Source organism: Colias croceus, chromosome 10 (genome assembly GCF_905220415.1).
Source record: "Colias croceus chromosome 10, ilColCroc2.1".
NCBI classification, from domain to species: Eukaryota; Metazoa; Arthropoda; class Insecta; order Lepidoptera; family Pieridae; genus Colias; species Colias croceus.
In genome coordinates this window covers 10509731-10527873 of record NC_059546.1, presented here as the reverse complement: position 1 = coordinate 10527873, position 18143 = coordinate 10509731, and the positions used below count along the sequence as shown (strand labels likewise).

The 18143-nt window shown below is 33.4% G+C and overlaps 2 protein-coding genes and 2 non-coding genes across 5 annotated transcripts; all 4 read right to left on the bottom strand.

The window, feature by feature from the left end:
* Window positions 1-1125: 1125 nt before the first annotated feature.
* Trnat-agu lies at window positions 1126-1199 on the bottom strand. Its single transcript has one exon. It is a non-coding gene; the product is annotated as a tRNA-Thr (tRNA).
* A 1346-nt stretch (window positions 1200-2545) lies between these two features.
* On the bottom strand, window positions 2546-2619 carry Trnat-agu. The gene has a single exon. It is a non-coding gene; the product is annotated as a tRNA-Thr (tRNA).
* A 2444-nt stretch (window positions 2620-5063) lies between these two features.
* Window positions 5064-12438, bottom strand: LOC123694976 (centromere protein F). 2 transcript variants are annotated; one of them, XM_045640625.1, is made up of 8 exons: window positions 12329-12438; window positions 10581-10652; window positions 10022-10147; window positions 9592-9693; window positions 9007-9138; window positions 7739-7903; window positions 6244-6381; window positions 5064-5253 (listed from the first exon to the last, which is right to left on the bottom strand). In XM_045640625.1, exons 1-8 carry the CDS (start codon window positions 12329-12331, stop codon window positions 5146-5148), a joined length of 846 nt encoding a protein of 281 aa, XP_045496581.1. In that variant the 5' UTR covers window positions 12332-12438; the 3' UTR covers window positions 5064-5145. The 2 variants fall into 2 exon arrangements, with proteins under 2 accessions (XP_045496581.1, XP_045496580.1); XM_045640624.1 differs by lacking the exon at window positions 12329-12438 and adding an exon at window positions 11963-12066.
* A 3912-nt stretch (window positions 12439-16350) lies between these two features.
* Window positions 16351-18143, bottom strand: LOC123694899 (mitochondrial import inner membrane translocase subunit Tim17-B). Its single transcript, XM_045640515.1, has 4 exons — window positions 17977-18143; window positions 17728-17898; window positions 17209-17386; window positions 16351-16712 (listed from the first exon to the last, which is right to left on the bottom strand). Exons 2-4 carry the CDS (start codon window positions 17869-17871, stop codon window positions 16537-16539), a joined length of 498 nt encoding a protein of 165 aa, XP_045496471.1. The 5' UTR covers window positions 17872-17898; window positions 17977-18143; the 3' UTR covers window positions 16351-16536.

Here is an 18143-nt window from a genome sequence, read left to right as displayed (position 1 = left end):
AGTAACTACAACTTATTAATAAGCTATTTTTATTTTATCCCGTAAACACTAAACTCATAGCCACCCCAAATCGTGTCACGTATGAAACATGCTTCGGGATTATCTGCATTGCAATATTAATGGTTCTCTCTGATACATTGATAACGGTATTTGCTGCTAAATTGAGATTTTACGTCGCAGGTAATCGGGCTAACATTGACAACGTGGAAGTTTCGAGAAGTTAGTTATCGTAGAAATATTACCTATAATTTTACTAATATTGTAAACGTGAATATTTGTGAAGATGTATTGGTTAGTAAAGCAGACGAATAGATTTTATGTAAAAACAAAACTTAAATATAATTACGTCTGTTTAAAACATCTATACTAATATTGTAAGCTTGTGGAGTTTGTTTGCTTGAACGCGCCTATCCCAGGAACCAATGGTTTGATTTGACAAATTTATTTTCTGTTGGACAGTCTTTTATCGAAAAATGCTATATAGTATAGGGTATATTATCATCACGCTTAGACCAATAGTAGCGGAGCAATGCTGGTAAAACAGCGAGGCACAGTCCACAGATAGTAACTCTATAAAATATTACTGTTAGTCCTAACAACTTCTCACTTCCTTGCTGGAGTACATAATTTAAAATAAAATAGTATATAAAATAGTTATAACTTATATGGTAATAAATATAAAAATTGGATCAAACTGGTATTCTTATTCCCAAAGGGTAATGGGATGGGACCACGAATAAATAGCTGTCACATGTTCGGATATTTCTGACAGGCGCAGTTAATTCCGTTGCATTGCATTTAGTATTAATTAATTTATTAATGTTGCCCTAATTGCGATGTAATTGTATTGCATTATTAATTTTATCTCTCATTATATTATAATCTATACGTACCTTTATTTTTCAATTTATTTAATACAATAAAAAATAAAAACAAGATTTTACACATATTTTTTCATATAGGTACATACCTAATATTATAGATACTATTTTTAACTATTTTTTTACATAGCACCTGAGTACTTGGCTTTCAAATTGAAACATTTTACATTTATTTAAATTATATGAAATGAATAAAAGTAATACTTAAATGTACACACTATTTTGTAGAAGAGTAAAAAAAATCAGGCGCCGGCGAGATTCGAACTCACGATCTCCTGTTTACTAGACAGGCGCTTTAACCAACTAAGCCACGGTGCCGATGGCGACGTTTGTGAAATAAGAAATAATATTATTCTCGAATGTATGTACCTACCTCAGTTTTTTTTATAATCCAACAAATTACCTACTTATACTTCAATATTTATTAATTGATGTATCGTGTGGGGCTCACCCTTGGCTCACCACAACCGAGTGCAAGAAACTGTTGTGGCTTTTGCTTACGTTGCAGTTTTTACCTCGTTGTAAACTAACGTAACGGAAACAGAGAAATTAAATTATAATCATAATCACAATATCTTCATCTTCATCTCCTTAGTCTGTGTTAAAGCATAAATCAATACTTGTGATAAAAAATTCAAATTCAAAATCAGATTTATATAAGTAACACGCATATATTATGTAGACCGTACATAATAATATGATAATATTTATAAGGATATTAGCTAAAATATATCGAGGTCAAGTAACTTTTATAGATCCCGATGGCCGAGTCAAGATATTATTGTGTAGACGTAATACATACTGGTAAGTATTATCCTTAAACTTAATTTGCATAAAATAAATCACCTGTACTTAAATAATTTGACAATAATATTATAGCTATTATTAATTAATTGTTTTTTATCTTTATTGAACGTTTTTTTTGTATGTACGTTGTATTATTTAATTTTAAATATCATGTGTTGATATCATCATATGAATTTTATAATACACTAGCTTTCCGCCCGCGGCTTCGCCCGCGTTTTCAAAGAAAAACCCGTTCCCGTAGGATTTCCGGGATAAAAACTATCCTATGTCCTTTCTCGGGTTTCAAAATATCTCTATACCAAATTTCATGCAAATTGGTTCAGTAGTTAAGGCGTGATTGAGTAACAGACAGACAGACAGACAGAGTTACTTTCGCATTTATAATATTAGTATGGATAAGAAACAATACATATAAAATATTAATTTTATACAACCCTATCGTGAAAAATAACATTACCTACAAACATGAAGACAAGATATAAAGTAATGCATGAAATACATTAGTTAGGTATTTAATATTTTGTTAAATGGGAAAGGATACTTATCGAAAATAAACCCAAGCTCAATGTAAATTTTACTTTACTGAATTATCCATACTAATATTATAAATGCGAAAGTAACTCTGTCTGTCTGTCTGTCTGTTACTCAATCACGCCTTAACTACTGAACCAATTCGCATGAAATTTGGTATAGAGATATTTCGATACTCGAGAAAGGACATAGGCTACTTTTTACCCCTGGAAATAGGATAGGTTTTATCGCGGAAATCCCACGGGAACGGGAACTATGCGGGTTTTCCTTTGATTGCGCGGGCGAAGCTGCAGGTGGAAAGCTAGTTGAAAATAAATAAAAGCATCAGGCGCCGGCGAGATTCGAACTCACGATCTCCTGTTTACTAGACAGGCGCTTTAACCAACTAAGCCACGGTGCCAATGGCAACACTGTCGAAATAGCTGATCCAAAGATAATGAATAATCTCTAAGAATAAAATCTATTATGCTTTGTTATACTAAAGAATAACTTAAGACTTAGGTGATTGTTAGCGTTTCCCTAACCAATATGGCTTAATTATGCAGAAAGTATGACTTCAAATAATAGAATTTAGACGCGGATACTACAGAAAAACTGCACGATAACACATACAATAATTAATTAGTACAAGATCCAACAGCTCAATTTATCAGCAATTGTTTGGAATTTCGCTAATCCATTAGGTTGAATTAGGTTGCCGCAAATATCTGCAATAACTGCATAAGCTTACAAAACAGCTATAATTGGAACCAGATCTACAATTTCAAGCAAGCTTTACGTATTAGTAACCACAAATCAGCAAGTTCATATACCTAAACCACAAATAATTCAGTCATCAAACGTCTGCTGCATATCCCAGTTTTACAGAACGACCTGCATCCGCTTTTCAATAAGTTATCCACACAAGTACAAACTCAAAGATTCCCAATGAAAATCCCTCCATCACACGCTACAGTAGCTCATTCCAGCGAATTGCGTTTGCAACTAAACTCGGAACTGTCCCAAACGACCTCAGGGATTTCAACTTCAATGAATTACGGAGCCCTTCCAAGGTCGAGCGAACTAATAAACTGTCAATACAGTCTTTCAATATTCTTTTTGGTTTGAATTGACACATTTGACAGCGGGATTTAGTTATTGGACAAGTATTGGACCGATGTTGGACGTAAAAATAATTAAGTAGGTATTGAAATAATATCCGAGAGCGTAGGTACATAATATTATACCTAATATTATTAATATCAATAGAAAGATATGGCGCTATACCGCCAAGTATCTTATATCTATTGCACTCTCTTTTAAAGATCGTTATTTAATAATGGTCATTAATTTTCGCTTGTTTAAAAATACTCAGCAAGAAAATAAAATGTTTCTAAGATCGAGCAGCCCCGCGAACCCACGCAGCTCGGTCTATGTGGATCTGGCTCGGCTTGAGGAAATTAACGGCAACTGAATTGTTTATAATGAAATTCGGCCGACATATAACCTAGTTTAACAAAGCATTTCTGCCCAAACCAACACCCCGCCCAAGTCATAAATAATTTGAACTAAAATTTAATGTCTTCAAAACTATGCGATTTATATGCATACATAATAAACAAATCATAAAGTTTCAATAAATGGCAAGTTAACCGCAGGAGCTATTCCGGTGTTCCCGAATGAAACTTAAATAGCCGGGGGCTGTCGGGTTCCCAATTACCTACTTGGGACCTCAGAGAGTAATAAGATCGATCACTAACAGGCCAAGAGACTGCTGTGAATTGCTTTAAGATACAGTTAAAATATTCCCGTTTGAAATTTAAATAGAAGAGTAAGTATAGTATACAATTAGGGCCTTGTGTTATACTAATCTTCCGCGTTTTTTAATGATTTGCATTTGTGTGATGAGGCACAGTTTAGATTGTACATTGTTACAGATTAAATTGTATTTCGTTCCTGCTTACTGTCAGTCTTGAGCTTAACTTATTGAAAAAATGAGTACTATTTTTTATGTGCTGATAAAAATATTATGTACTACGTGTATATGAAAATATTGAAATGTTTAAGAAGTGCATATCTACCACTTGAATTAACAAAATCACAAATAATATTCAAAAAACAGATCACTAGTCTTTTAGTCACCAGCTCCCTTACTATAAACTGTAACAAACCCATTTATACGGCGATTAGAGCAGAGTCTCCTTAATTAGTTTGCTTCTCGTGTGAGCCACGTGACCTTCTGCGGTCAAGAGTCACCAAAGATTTAGGTCATTAATTTTTAGCTCTCTTGAGACCCCTAACGATTATACCCGTGATTGTTAGGCATTACGCAGTCTAAAGAAATGTCTTTATAATTACTACAAAGCAAAAATTGGCATAGTTAAGTAACTAAGATGCGAAGTGTTTTAGCGAAAATTAAGATCAATCTCAAGCATTCTTTGATATTATTTATCTCACCGGCTGTGAGTGCCTTTACTAGTTTAACAGGAAGGGGGTCGAAATTGGCCAGAATTGCTTCTGAAAAGGAAGGAGAAAAGGATGGTACAGCCGTACCGCATTTTTACCCGACTGGCGCGGCCGTGCCCCCCATATTCAAATAAAGTATCTAGTAGATTCAGAGAGAAAAAAAATAAAATAAAAAAACCTACCTACCTTAAAATATTATAGATAAACCCTAACTGCCCTAACTATAATATTTTAAACCCTACCCTACCATCTACCCACTTATAACTTTCAATACCTACCTACCATAAATACACTAACTACTACCATGGACGAATATAATCTAGATATTTATTGGGTCCATGCTACTACACAGTTTGGTATTCTACTATTTAGAAAAGGCAAAAAAAAAAAACAACCAGATCTAATTGTTATTTATTAAAATAGTAAAATAAATACAATAAAATTATTCAGTTAACAGTCTTCAGTTACAAATATTCTTCAGCTATTTCGTCATATCCGCCTTCTCCTTGTCCGCTTTCCTCAAATCCTTCAACTGCTGGTTCTCTGATACCAGAGCTTGTACACGCTGCTCGTATTTTTCACGTAATTCCTGTAAAATATTATTTCATAAGATTTTTGTCAGTTTTTAATTTATCGTCGCTTGGATGATTTTTAGTTTTTAAAGAGTAAAAAACTACTGAATGGATTTTGACGAAACTAAAATAGCTTTAACATTGTGCTAAATGGTTGGGTGGATATGGCGGGTAGCAAAAACTTGGACATTAAAAAAGAATTTCACATAGGACAAGAATAAGAATTCATAGACGATGGAATATTTTCAAAAATGCGACAGATTATAAAAATTGATCGTGAGCCTATTAGTTCAGGATACATCGCCCATTTTTGCAAGTGACTACTATCAAGCTGATTTTCCGTTTGTAGCTTTATTTTGATGAGACACCGAATAATTTGGTGTACGAAACTCTCGATTGTGGTAGCTAACAGAGATAACAAGGATAAAAATTTTTGATTTGATGGTTCTCAAATATTTATTACGCAATTTGTAGGACAATATGTCTGTTGAATTATATAAACATTAACTAAGTGAAAACAAAAAAATCAGCTTGTTAGTAATCATTTATGATGACCTCGTTATCGATATACTTTGGAAAGGGGGACTCTTTGAACAAACCATAGATTTTGTAGGACAAATATTTTTTCGAATAATTTAGGTAATTATCTTGAGATTGAACAAAAAAAATTCAGTTAGTAATAAATATTTGAGAACCATCAAATCAAAATTTTTTATCCTTGTTATCTCTGTTAGCTACCACAATCGAGACTTTCGTACACGAAATTATTGGGCGTCTCATCAAAATAAAGCTACAAACGGAAAATTAGCTTGATAGTAGTCACTTGCAAAAATGGGCGATGTATCCTGAACTATATCTAAAAAAGGGATAACTTACAAGTGTGAAATTGAAAAAAATGAACATTGAACAACCTAAAAAGGGATTGTTTACAAACACAAAATTCAAAAAGCTATGACAACCTAAAAAAATTATCAACAACAATTGATCATTTTACAACACTACAGAACCTTGAATATAGCCAATTGCGTGGTATACTCCTTCTTCAGGTCATCGTTCAGGCCGGAGCTGGTGTGCGCGCGCTGCAGCACCAGCGCGTGCCGCTCCTTCTCCGCCTTGAAGCGGGCCTCCATCGCTTCCAAGCGATCCTGGAATTGACGTGCTCATTTGATAGTTTTCATGGTCGTGATAGTGACTATTACATGATGGCTGCTGGTAAATTTCAAACTGTGATGGTCATTGGAACATGATGGTCATGTTATAGTCACGATCACGATGGAACATGATGGTCATGTAATGGTCACGATCACGATGGAACATGGTGGTCATGTTATGGTCACGATCAATAAAACTATCAAAGGCATAACCTTCGAAACTTTACTATCAAGAATATGGTCATGGTAACGGTCAAGATAAAAATCACGATGATGATCACGGTCGCGACCACAACAACGATCACGACTATTATATATCATTTTTCATATACACGAAATGTATATGAAAAATTGATATTGACATATTAATAAAATTTTGGGAAAGGGTAGGTAATATCAAGAAGTTGCATAGTTATGCGAGTATATTCTGATTTCGAATGTAAAAATAAATTACTTGTTTATAATCGTACTAAAATAATCTAATATATATATCAAAGATTTCGCAAAAAACTTAAACGCGTTTCATTACAAAAACAAACGACAGCACAAGTTACTAAACATAACCTCCCTCTAATTGAAAAACCGAAAAATTGTATTACATATTTCTATTTACGTTGCGGCTGCATTGAACTCCGCGACATCTTTCAGAACACAAAAATCATTAATTATCATTTTACACGTCTCGCTCTCCGGCATGGACGAATATAATCTAGTTATTGGGACCATGCTCTCCGGTCATAAATTACTCAAGACTATTTCAAGCACAATTTCGCTTCATGATTTGCAAAATTTAAAAAGCTATACTAATGATGAAATTTCACAAGTCTGTAAGTGAAAAAGTTTTGCAAAAACCGCAGCACGTCAAAAATACTTCCTCGTATAATAACTTACTTCGGAAATTATATTTTTATGTATGGCAGTCTAAAAGATAAAAAATGCGTAGCATGACGCTCTCTGAAACCTTCCAAAACTGTCTAAACCATCACGGGTTTTCCTACAGATGGAACATATTTACCCGAAAATAATAATAACGATAAAATATAATGGAAACACACTAATTTACATTCAAGTGAGCTCAGTACTTGTTTCCATATTGAGATACATTTACGCTTGCTTGTAAAAAATATATCGTACTGAAATCAACCGTGTATTCAAGGAATCAAAATTATGAGTCATTTTAAAAAATATAGCAACATAATACAAAAAAACAAATAACTTTAAACCTAACGAATTTAATTTTGCAAAATTTTTAACTTGGTCGTTAGAAGTTTTCACAATATTAACACCGACTTTATCAAATTAAGTTTTTCATCAAAAACAACAAAACATCATCATCATCATCATCACCCACCTCCATAGCCTTAACCTCCGCGTTCCTAATATTCAGCAGATCCTTGGTGATAACGTTGATATCCTTGAGCGACTGCACTTGAGTGGTGAGAGCTTCGATCTGAAGCTCCTGGTTTTTCACCATCTTTGTCTTGTCGAATATCATACCGCGCGCTTTGCTTAACAGCTGCGAAATGAGAAATGATTATGAAGTGAAAAAACTTTAGTTGAGAGCCAAGATCGGCAAAAAATGCACACACGCTCTTTTATTTGTATGGAATAAGAGCGATTCGTAAATTTTCAGATGTTAAACAGATTTGCTGTCATTTTTGTACGTTTTCAGGCAGTTCATGCGTACGCTTTCATCAATATTCAATTGATTGCAATTTGCAAGCGGCGCAATCGCGACGTTGCCGCTCCGCACGACGAACGCATTACGAGTGGCAAACGCGACGTTGCCGTTCTGTCGACACATATAGTTTTGATTGTTTCTACAAAAGATGCAGGCAATCTTGCAATCGTCAAATGAAGAAAGCGTGCAATTAACGTGGATATTACGTGGTTAAATAGCCTAAGTAAAAAGTAAATTCACAAAAGCTATAGTAATTATATGGATAACAAAAATAACTACTTATAAGGCAAAACGTTATTGGAAAAAATGTGTGACAAACACTGCAAATATTTTTAACAAAACACATAAGTTATCTTGATGAAACTCAAAATTAAATTACATTAATGCCACTTCTTGTTTACTCATTTTAAAAGAAACCTTAACACAATCTTGTACCACGAAAACCCACAACATGAAGTTTTCGCTCAACTCAAACACGAAAGCAATAAATCTCGCGAATCACAAGTAAACCGGTGACAAGTCCCGCGGGAACATCAATATCAGTCACATTGACAACGGCTCCCCATTGTTTGCGGGTAGTTGAAATGTGTATTGAAATAATTTATGTTTTAGCAAACTTCCTCTAAGGAGACATATTTTCCCATATTAATTAGTATACGACGTGCGTTGTATTCATGCAAATTTAAAAGATTAAATGTTTGGAATCATAGCCGTTTATACGAAGTCGTTAAGTTTTTTTTAATTTTTCCAATTTTCCGCGCAATTATCTATCAATCAAAATATATCCTTAACAGGTATTTATTGTAATAAAAGAGCAGAAGATGAATAAAACCAGCAAAAAGTTCTCAAAAGGAAATAAGGTTCGATTCAATATCGATTTCACCACCTATAAAATCATCTAGGTACAAACATACAAACAGACAGACACACAAACTAACCTCCTCATGCTGCAGCTTGATGCTCTGTATCACCTCCTGGTTCTTGCCAGCTGGCTTTGACAATGCCGCTTGTAATTGTGTCTCGAGATTCTTTATCCTGCTTCTTAGAAGATCTATTTCCTCTTCGCGAACCTGGTGGTACGATTGAAAGATATCAAATGTAAATTTTTTTTCACTTAGAGGCGATATTTCAATCTTTTTCTAAAACTTATCCGACCACTTAAGAAAAACACAGTCACATAAAAATTTCACCTGAAAAATATTTTAATTAGGGCAATAGATACTGTTTGAAATTGTTATTAAATAGGTATGTTATTTGACGCATAAGTTTTATCCACGAATTGAAAAATCGCCCCTCAATCAAACAGTTTTTTATCCAACGATACTTCCTATAGAAGCTCTATTAAATCGTCAAATATGGAAAGACATTATTATCATCAAACTTTGTCTCTGATCTTTTTATCAACCCATAGATAGTGATTTCGTTATGAATAAAAGGAAAAAAAATTAGCATCTTACATAGAAAATCTGTTATTAATCAGTAGATAATGTACTCATAAAATAATCAAATTGCATAAAACTCACTTTCAATTCTAACCTAAGCCCATCTTCACTCCTTTCGTTTTTAACTTTCTCCAGCTCTTCAATTTTCTTCAATAACGCCTGTTCTCTTTGTAGCCAATCATCCTAAAGAATATATTTAATCGAAAATATAGTAGCAAATATGTAGGTCTATTTCCTTATTAGCTAAAAAAAAGCTCAAATAAAATCTTTCACAAAATTCCAGAAAAATTTGAAAGATATGGGTCACCGTACTGTAGTCTAATCAGTAGAAATGTCAATGAAATATGAAATATGATTAGAAAAATGAAAAATGTTATTAACATTTAGAGCATTTTTCGTACACAAAGGCGTTAAATCAAATCAAATAATTCACAAACTGCTCGATCTTCATTTACCCCCAAAAAAAACAATCTTCAGTTTTTCCCATTGAAAATCTAATGAGATCACTTACCGACGGCTTTACAGCGTCTACATTTCCGTTCGTAGCGGCGTCACCCTCGGAATTCACTTCAACCGGTTCCGGTTTGATTTCCGTCCTCGAAGGATCATTTTCCACTTGCGTTTCTTTAACGTCTGCCTGGGAATTGGGGATACGAATCCATTTAGCGAGGCGGTTTGATACAAACGTATTGTGAGTACTTCTAGCTTTACGCTTTGTAAGTTGGCGGGATGTAAATATGCGACCGTTCGTGTGAAATAGTATTCTACTAGTACCCTCTTGGTGGTTAAAAGGAGTAAACACGCATTTATCTGTGTCTGAGCAGTGTGTTGTAGTTTTTTTTAATATTAGAAAAAAACTGATATGTTAGTACGAGTCATAATAATTTTTTTGTCAAAATTATAACCTCTCTTTTTTTTATTTGTATAATACGCAATCAATACGAGTGATTATACTATTCAAACTAGTCTCTCGATTTACCGTATCGTAAATCAACCATACAGTTACCATGATACAACTTAATCTGTTAATATCTGCGATTAATTCATGAATAATTACATTAATAATTTACCTGTTGCTGTGTTTCTACCGCACTGACAGCAGGACTAGCAGGTGCCTCCTGACTTGGAACGCTTTGATCAGCCTGAAATCATGACAGACAAGTTTTAGCAATGGCTGACAGACAATTACAGGAGATGAATGTTTGTTTGAAGATAATGATATACCTGCGTAACTTAGTCATTATCTGTAATACATTTATCTCATGTTATAATTTCTTTATCTATTACGCAATAAATATTCAGAACAGTAAAAGTATAAAGCTGCTCTAGCCTCTAAGGCTAATAAACACTTGATATAAAAATTATATTCCACAATTTATCAAATCTAATCATCCGATCTGGCTGTGACATAAGACAATTTAGTGGTGATAGCCGAAATTACTTCATAAAAGGGTAACAGTTGGCTCAAAGGGATTAACACTGTCAAAACCAAAAGCGCACGGAATTAGAGCGAAATCACGCAACCATTCCGAGGCACAAACAATCCCTTAAAATGCTACGTGACTGGGCATTTTGGTGTTGGAATCAATCGTCGAAAATCCTGTTAAGTACTTAAGTTTGATTGATTTAAAAGCTTAGCTGCTAAACGGGTAAGTACTAATTGGTATTATAACGGCCATTCTATATGATAGATTCTTTGTCAGTTTATACTATACTAGTGGTTCTCCCCGGCTTCGCCCGTGGTACATATTTCGCAATAAAAGGTAGCCTATGTCCTTTCTCGGGTATCAAAATATCTCCATACCGAATTTCATGCAAATTGGTTCAGTAGTTTAGGCGTGATTGAGTAACAGACAGACAGACAGAGTTACTTTCGCATTTATAATATTAGTATGGATAATGTCTATATGACTATTATAATATTATGCTGGAAGGATTTTCATAAACCACGCCATATATTGAAAATATCTTTTGTAATCTGTTTACATCTCAATTATTTGTTAAAGCGCGTAAGTACGTACGTATTAAAAGTTGCAAGTGACTCTGAATAATTTTAACTAAAATAATTATACTTTTCTAGTAACTAAGTTTTATGTAAAAACAAACGTACCTAATTAAACAAGGCGCCAAAACGCGCGCGCTCCACCAATAATTTTGAATGACTGTCTTCTTCTTACCCTAGTATAATAGGTCATTGTTCTTACCGCGTTTTTTTTTTCGCGAATGAACAGTTGAAGGGAAGTTGTACGGGCTAGCCGTACATCCTGACTCAGCGCTTTACACGATCAATCTATCAACTTATCAAATAAAGGAGTGTATGGGATATCATATCATATCAACTCAGCAGCCCATACAGAAGTGAAATATAATACAACATTGTATTGGGTATTGTTGTAAACAATATGATATAATTGTAAAATTACTTTTACTTTTCAAATACTACTTAACTTACGCTTCCATTTTTCAAATCACTAATCTTTGTCCAAATGGAACGCATGAAGGAATTACTATTCGTTTTAACGTCACATCCGTCATGTAAGTTTATATCCTCAATGCAATTTTCACCGATCATCACACATGTGGCTTACGGTAGATATTTTAATAAACAATGATAAACGGGGATCAAGGTTAACAAATGTACCTATTTTTTTATGTTTTTATCGAATTACAATCAACAATACCAAAAATCATGACTCAGACTAAAGAAAGCTTTTTCAATTTCCGAATTCTATACAGCCAGTCCGCTAAATATGACATAAAGAAGTTTTATTTCATTAATTAATGTTTAAATAAAGTTTGGCGTACACAATGCACTCACCATTATAACAATATCTCTTATACCTCTACCAATAGGTATACTGATTTAAAACTTTCACGTGAAATAAGTAACGCGTACTAAACACACTGAAATGTCTTACGGGACTCGTCTATTTTTGGAGTGCAGGCGTTAGTATATAAATAGGATATTAGTGAACGATCACAATTCTCAACTTTCCTACATATAATTTACAAGGCGCATTTTACCTACAGTAATTAAAACAAACATTAGAGAGTTCTATTGACCTTGTTTTTAGGGTTCCGCACCAAAAAGATTTATTAGACGGTGGTTATCCTTTTGAAATTTACATTGCAAATCCTGACAAACAAAGAATAAAGGATAAAAATATATAATATTATAATATATGAAATATATTATATAACAATATCTTCTATATGTAATATGAGATGCACATCTATAGAAAAATATGAAGTTGAAGAGTTTGTTTGTTTACTTGAACTAACTAGGTACTAGATTAATTCCAAAAATTATTTTACCGTTGTATTGATTATGTTCACAGAGTTGCATGGTTTAAGTAGAATACATAGAAGTATTTTAGCCGGAAGAAAATAATTGTATCCTCAAAACAAACATTGTCAGCAGATTGCTTATTAAAACTAAAAAACATAATATTGTGTACGGAAGCTGAAGGGAAGAGGACGCAATGAAGAAGCTAAGTATCATATAGGTAGTAATATGAGGATATGTTCGATAAAATAAATACAATTACATATATATATAGGTATATACCAATAATTGGCGGCTGGTGCTAAATGCTCTAGCCTCTAAGTCTAAATCGCCACCACAGATCGCCACAGTATAACTTTACTCCACAGAACAGAAAAAACATATTTGTTTTTACTGTTCTGTGCTTTTAACCAACACAATTTTAAGGGCGTATACAGAAAGAAAGCTGGAAACTTTTAAGCGCTTACCGGCGCTTGTCAGGGCTGGTAACCCGCGCAGGAAATTAAATGAACACGCGCCGATAAGCGCTGAACGGTGCCGACAAGCTACAACACGCGCTGGTCAGCGCTGGGCGCTGCCATATAAAATTTGTCTTGGTCTGCTTCTGTGGTCTGCTTCAACCTGCTTCCTTTGTGTAGAACCACATGTAGAACGAACCAGCGCTGACAAGCGCCGGTAAGCGCTTAAAAGTTTCCAGCTTTTTTTCATAAATACGGCCTTAGGTTAGACTTGGTTAGACGTAAAGTCAAACGTGTGTATAGTCTGTGTCAAACCCAAAATTTTACACTTGACTAATGACTTTGACATTTGACACAAAAATAAATTGAAAGTTCGTTTCGTGGTTTCTTACAAATTGATTCTATTTAGAATTTAATGCAGATTTTTATCATTTAATTCAATATTTATTAAATTCTACTACCTGAAACCAAACTGAAAAATAACGTACTGTAAGTACTTCTCTGCGAGTGAAGTGAGTTTAAAGCTGTATTATTGTTCTATAATTGTAACTTCGCATTAGTTTGTTATTCCACTTCAGATAAGTAGCAACTGTGTTTAAAAATTATACATTTACATTCTAGATATAACAATGACATCAGAAAAGAACGCACAAGTCGGCCAAGCGAGGGAAGCTTTTCAAATGTTACACCAAATTTCACAACTGCTCAACACTGGTTTGGACTCTGAAACGTTAACTATTTGCATTCGACTGTGTGAGTTAGGTGTTCATCCAGAAGTCCTAGCTCTAGTAATCAAAGAAATAAGAAAGATGGGTGATGCATCTACACAAAGTAAACCAAGTAATTTGCAGTCCTAGAATTGAGTGTTTAAAATTAAGTATGTCTTATTGAATGAATGTTGTATAATGTTAAAATCATAGTTAAAACCTTGTAAGTACAATTAATTGATTTATCTTCCAATAAAACAAGAATTATGTTTACTAGAAAATTGTTAGTAACATATACCAGCGGATACCATACTAAAAAGTATCAGCTGATTTGAAAACATCTGTTTTGTGATAGACCTCAAATATATTTCTATAAAAAAAATTATAATATCCATTATTACAAGATATGGAAAATGTGAATATTGCCTCTGTAAAAAGCTTGCGAGTGAATTCTACTGAGCCTGTAAAAAATAATAATCTATACGTCATATTATAATAAAATCATAGGAAAGTCAAAACTGTACATTGTTTGTTTTCAAAAAGAATACTTGCAGTGTGATCTACAATAGATACCGAAGCCAAAAATATAGTTTTAGTATTTTTTGTTTGTATGTCTATATGTATGTCCGGTCTTATCTTAAAATAGAAGGATTTACGTCAAATTTGGTATGGAGATAGCTAGAGACCTGAGGAAGGACATAGAATAAGTTTTAACCCGGTAATCCCAAGGGAATGGGAACTATGCGGGTTTTTCTTTGACTATGCAGGTAAAGCTACTGGCGTAAAGCTAGTTAGAAATAACCCAACAAAAATACTATGTAGTTTGTGAAATGCTTAGGGAACTGAAACTTGAATACCTACTGTATTAAATACTATCCTCCATTTGATTTTATAAGAGTACATGTAAATTAAACTGTGATATAATTTTAGCCCTTGAAAAAGTTGAAAATATTGTAAACAAAATCCAATTCATGTAATAAGTTTGAAGTTTATTATTGATAATTAATTTCATAAGAAAAAGTAGTATCATTTATGTTTTCCATAATAATTATTAACAACAGACAGTAAATTGTAATAAAGCTTTTTTAATGAGATGGTATTTTCCTTAAAAAATGCATATTAATATGTTCTAAAAAGAGTACTGAGTATTAACTAAGGAGTGTGTATTGATGTATGAATTATTGATATTTTAGAATAGTATAATAACACCTTATAAATAAAACACAAGAGTAATAATTAAAATTTATTTTCATCTATTTTTACATTTGTTCTCATATTTCTACATCCGAAAATAAATTACAACAATAAACAAACAAGCTAATGATATTAAGATTGGGAACAAAAATCTCTTAATTATCAAGCTTTATTTGTCTAAAACAAATTCAACTATGTGGGAACAAATAATTAGTTGAATCTGTATGGATGTAAAACTATGAGATAATAACAAATAATTATAACTAAAAAGATTAGTTTTAAGTGAATTTTTGTCAGTTCGGAAACTGATTATATCACAGATGCTCATAATCCACTGAAAACCATTAAGATATACATATGGAGACGACACCGGCTACATCACTTATGTTCCGCTCACCATATAGCTTAACTGCATGCTCATTTTTTATTTGTTTTAAAGTGAAACGCATCAAATATGCCTTCGTGTGTGTTACGATATCACAAATAATACGGAAAAGTGCAAAGGAATAACTTTCAACGGTAAGTACCTAACTAGATAATAATTTTTAAACTTAGAGCAAAAAAATGGCGCACAGATTTTGTTCGTGGTGTCTCCTCCATACGTAGTAATATTATCTCAATGCTGAAAACAGGACTGTGTTGTTAATGTGTATGGTTAAGAAACATAACGCATTCACAATATGTATATCAACAAAATGTTTACTAGGTCCACCAAAGAAATTAAAATATTACTGACATTTTGTAATTAATGCGTAACACACTTTAAGCACACCCCGGACACTCCATACAAAATTATAGTTTTGACAGTCACACTGTAGAGACTGCAAATGTGTGTGTAAACTCTTTATGGTTGGCACATTTGTGACTAGCGTAAAAAAAAATTCGCGTTTTTCTGATGAAATACATCCGTAAACAGCACAATATCTAACCATTTTCTACGAAAAACGATAATCACAAATCCAAAATAATAAAATTGCTTTAAGTCAATTTGATTAATGTTGTCAATCTTCGTTGCGTTTCGTCTAAAGACGTCGTTGGTATCGTCCTTGCGGGGAAATGGGTACCATAACATGTCTGATCGTGCGGGGTGAGGTAAGTGTTTAATTTTGGCGGGAGGCGGAGAGTGTCCGTTCTGTAGCGTTTAGCTACTATTATGTATTCTGTGCTTTAAGTAAAAACAAATTCTATTCCTGAAATGTCATGTAGTTTTATACATGTGACTCTGTAACAATGCAATGAAGTGAAATTGCAATTGCAAAAAACTGTTAAAACTAATATAATTTAGTTTCATACTGGCAAGTTATACAAAATCAGATCAACAATAATTTTGTACCTGTGAACATTTTTGGTAAACTATCATAGACTTAGTATAATAACTACTTCATTGGAAGGTAGGGTTCTGTCCTTGAGTCTGTCCTAAGACGGAGGGGTCTTCGAAGATAGGTTGTTGTGGTTTGAATTGCTCCGCAGATATTCTCGTGAACATGATACCAATGCCTTCAATTAGCGCTAAAAGAATTCCACCCACTAATGCACTACCTGCCATTGCAGGTACACCTGTTAAAACATTTTATTTATATGATGAGAAACAACAGAATATATGTATATTATTAAATTTATCAATCATAGTTTTTTAGTCTGGTTTGACAATAGTCAAGTGCAGTCACCTAACAAGGTGTGCAATTCTATACTGATTTATATTTAGGTTGCACCAATTTTAGTGTGTAAAGGAAAAATTGTAATGTGTAAATCTTCTGACTGTTGATCTCTTTGGTACACCAAACAAAAATTAAAATATATAAGTAACTAGCTTTCCACCCGCGGCATCGCCCGCGCAGTCAAAGGAAAACCCGCATAGTTCCCGTTCCCGTGGGATTTCCGGGATAAAACCTATCCTATGTCCTTTCTCGGGTATCAAAATATCTCTATACCAAATTTCATGCAAATTTGTTCAGTAGTTAAGGCGTGATTGAGTAATAGACAGACAGACAGAGTTACTTTCGCATTAATAATATTAGTATGGATTATAATAAGTAATTAATAGATTTTTTACCATTTCTAGCAGCTAATATGCCACCGGTGAGTGCTCCACTCATTATTGAATTCCATGGATCTTCTTTTTGTCGTAAATATACTAAAGAGCAGTCTATTGTGGAGAACATGCCACCCCACACAGCAAAATTACCACCAACTATAGGTGATTTTTCTTTCATAGCTGCTAAACTGCCCAACTGTAATGACATTTATATTCTAAGTTAATTATAAAAATTTGAGTGATTTCAAGTGCTCTGTGTTACAATTTAAAAAGTCATATACCTACTATTACATTACTGAAATTTCATACATCCAAAAAATACATATAATTTATTATCACACATACAATCAAGTGATAGATTATGTTTTTAGATAAGTTTATATGCCGGGTGATCCCGGGCGAAGCCGGGAGGACCTAGTAGTATGATAAGCTACATAAATATTTCTATAAAATTTGTCAATATTGTATTAGTAAAAAGTTTATACTTATACTCCATAGACCTACCTATGTTTATAAGAAAATAACAGAAAATCTTACCATTTTCCTACTGAACCCAACTGGAGCATTTCGAAAGCCTTTAATCGAGTGAAATATACCGCCGCCAATCGCCCCCATCAGAAAAGCACCACCCGAGTCGTCTAATATACGCCAAGGGCAGGGTTCTCTTGAATATTCATCCATTTTCTATATAACGTTATAATATGATGTCTGTAATCATAAGTATTGTGTAAGATTAACCTTAAAATCGATAGCTTCATTATAATCCTTAATAATGTGAGTACTTACAAATTTAACGACCTTTTTTTTAAACGACACAATAAAGGTCGTTATTTTCTTTTATTATACTTAATTTCGGTACACTTTTACACCATTATGATTAAAGTCCGCAAGCAATAAAATTTCACGTTTTCCTTCACACAGTCGCACTTTACAAGGACAAAAATGACATTTGA

Coding starts and splice junctions, on each gene's coding strand:
- LOC123694976 (XM_045640624.1), bottom strand. CDS start 12,007: ATGCGTTCCATTTGGACAAAGATTAGTGATTTGAAAAATGGAAGC. Junction 7,904..9,006: donor TCAAGCTGCAGCATGAGGAG/GTTAGTTTGTGT, acceptor CTCATTTCGCAG/CTGTTAAGCAAAGCGCGCGG. Junction 5,254..6,243: donor CGCAATTGGCTATATTCAAG/GTTCTGTAGTGT, acceptor AATATTTTACAG/GAATTACGTGAAAAATACGA.
- LOC123694899 (XM_045640515.1), bottom strand. CDS start 17,871: ATGGATGAATATTCAAGAGAACCCTGCCCTTGGCGTATATTAGACGAC. Junction 17,387..17,727: donor TTGGGTTCAGTAGGAAAATG/GTAAGATTTTCT, acceptor ATGTCATTACAG/TTGGGCAGTTTAGCAGCTAT. Junction 16,713..17,208: donor CATATTAGCTGCTAGAAATG/GTAAAAAATCTA, acceptor ATGTTTTAACAG/GTGTACCTGCAATGGCAGGT.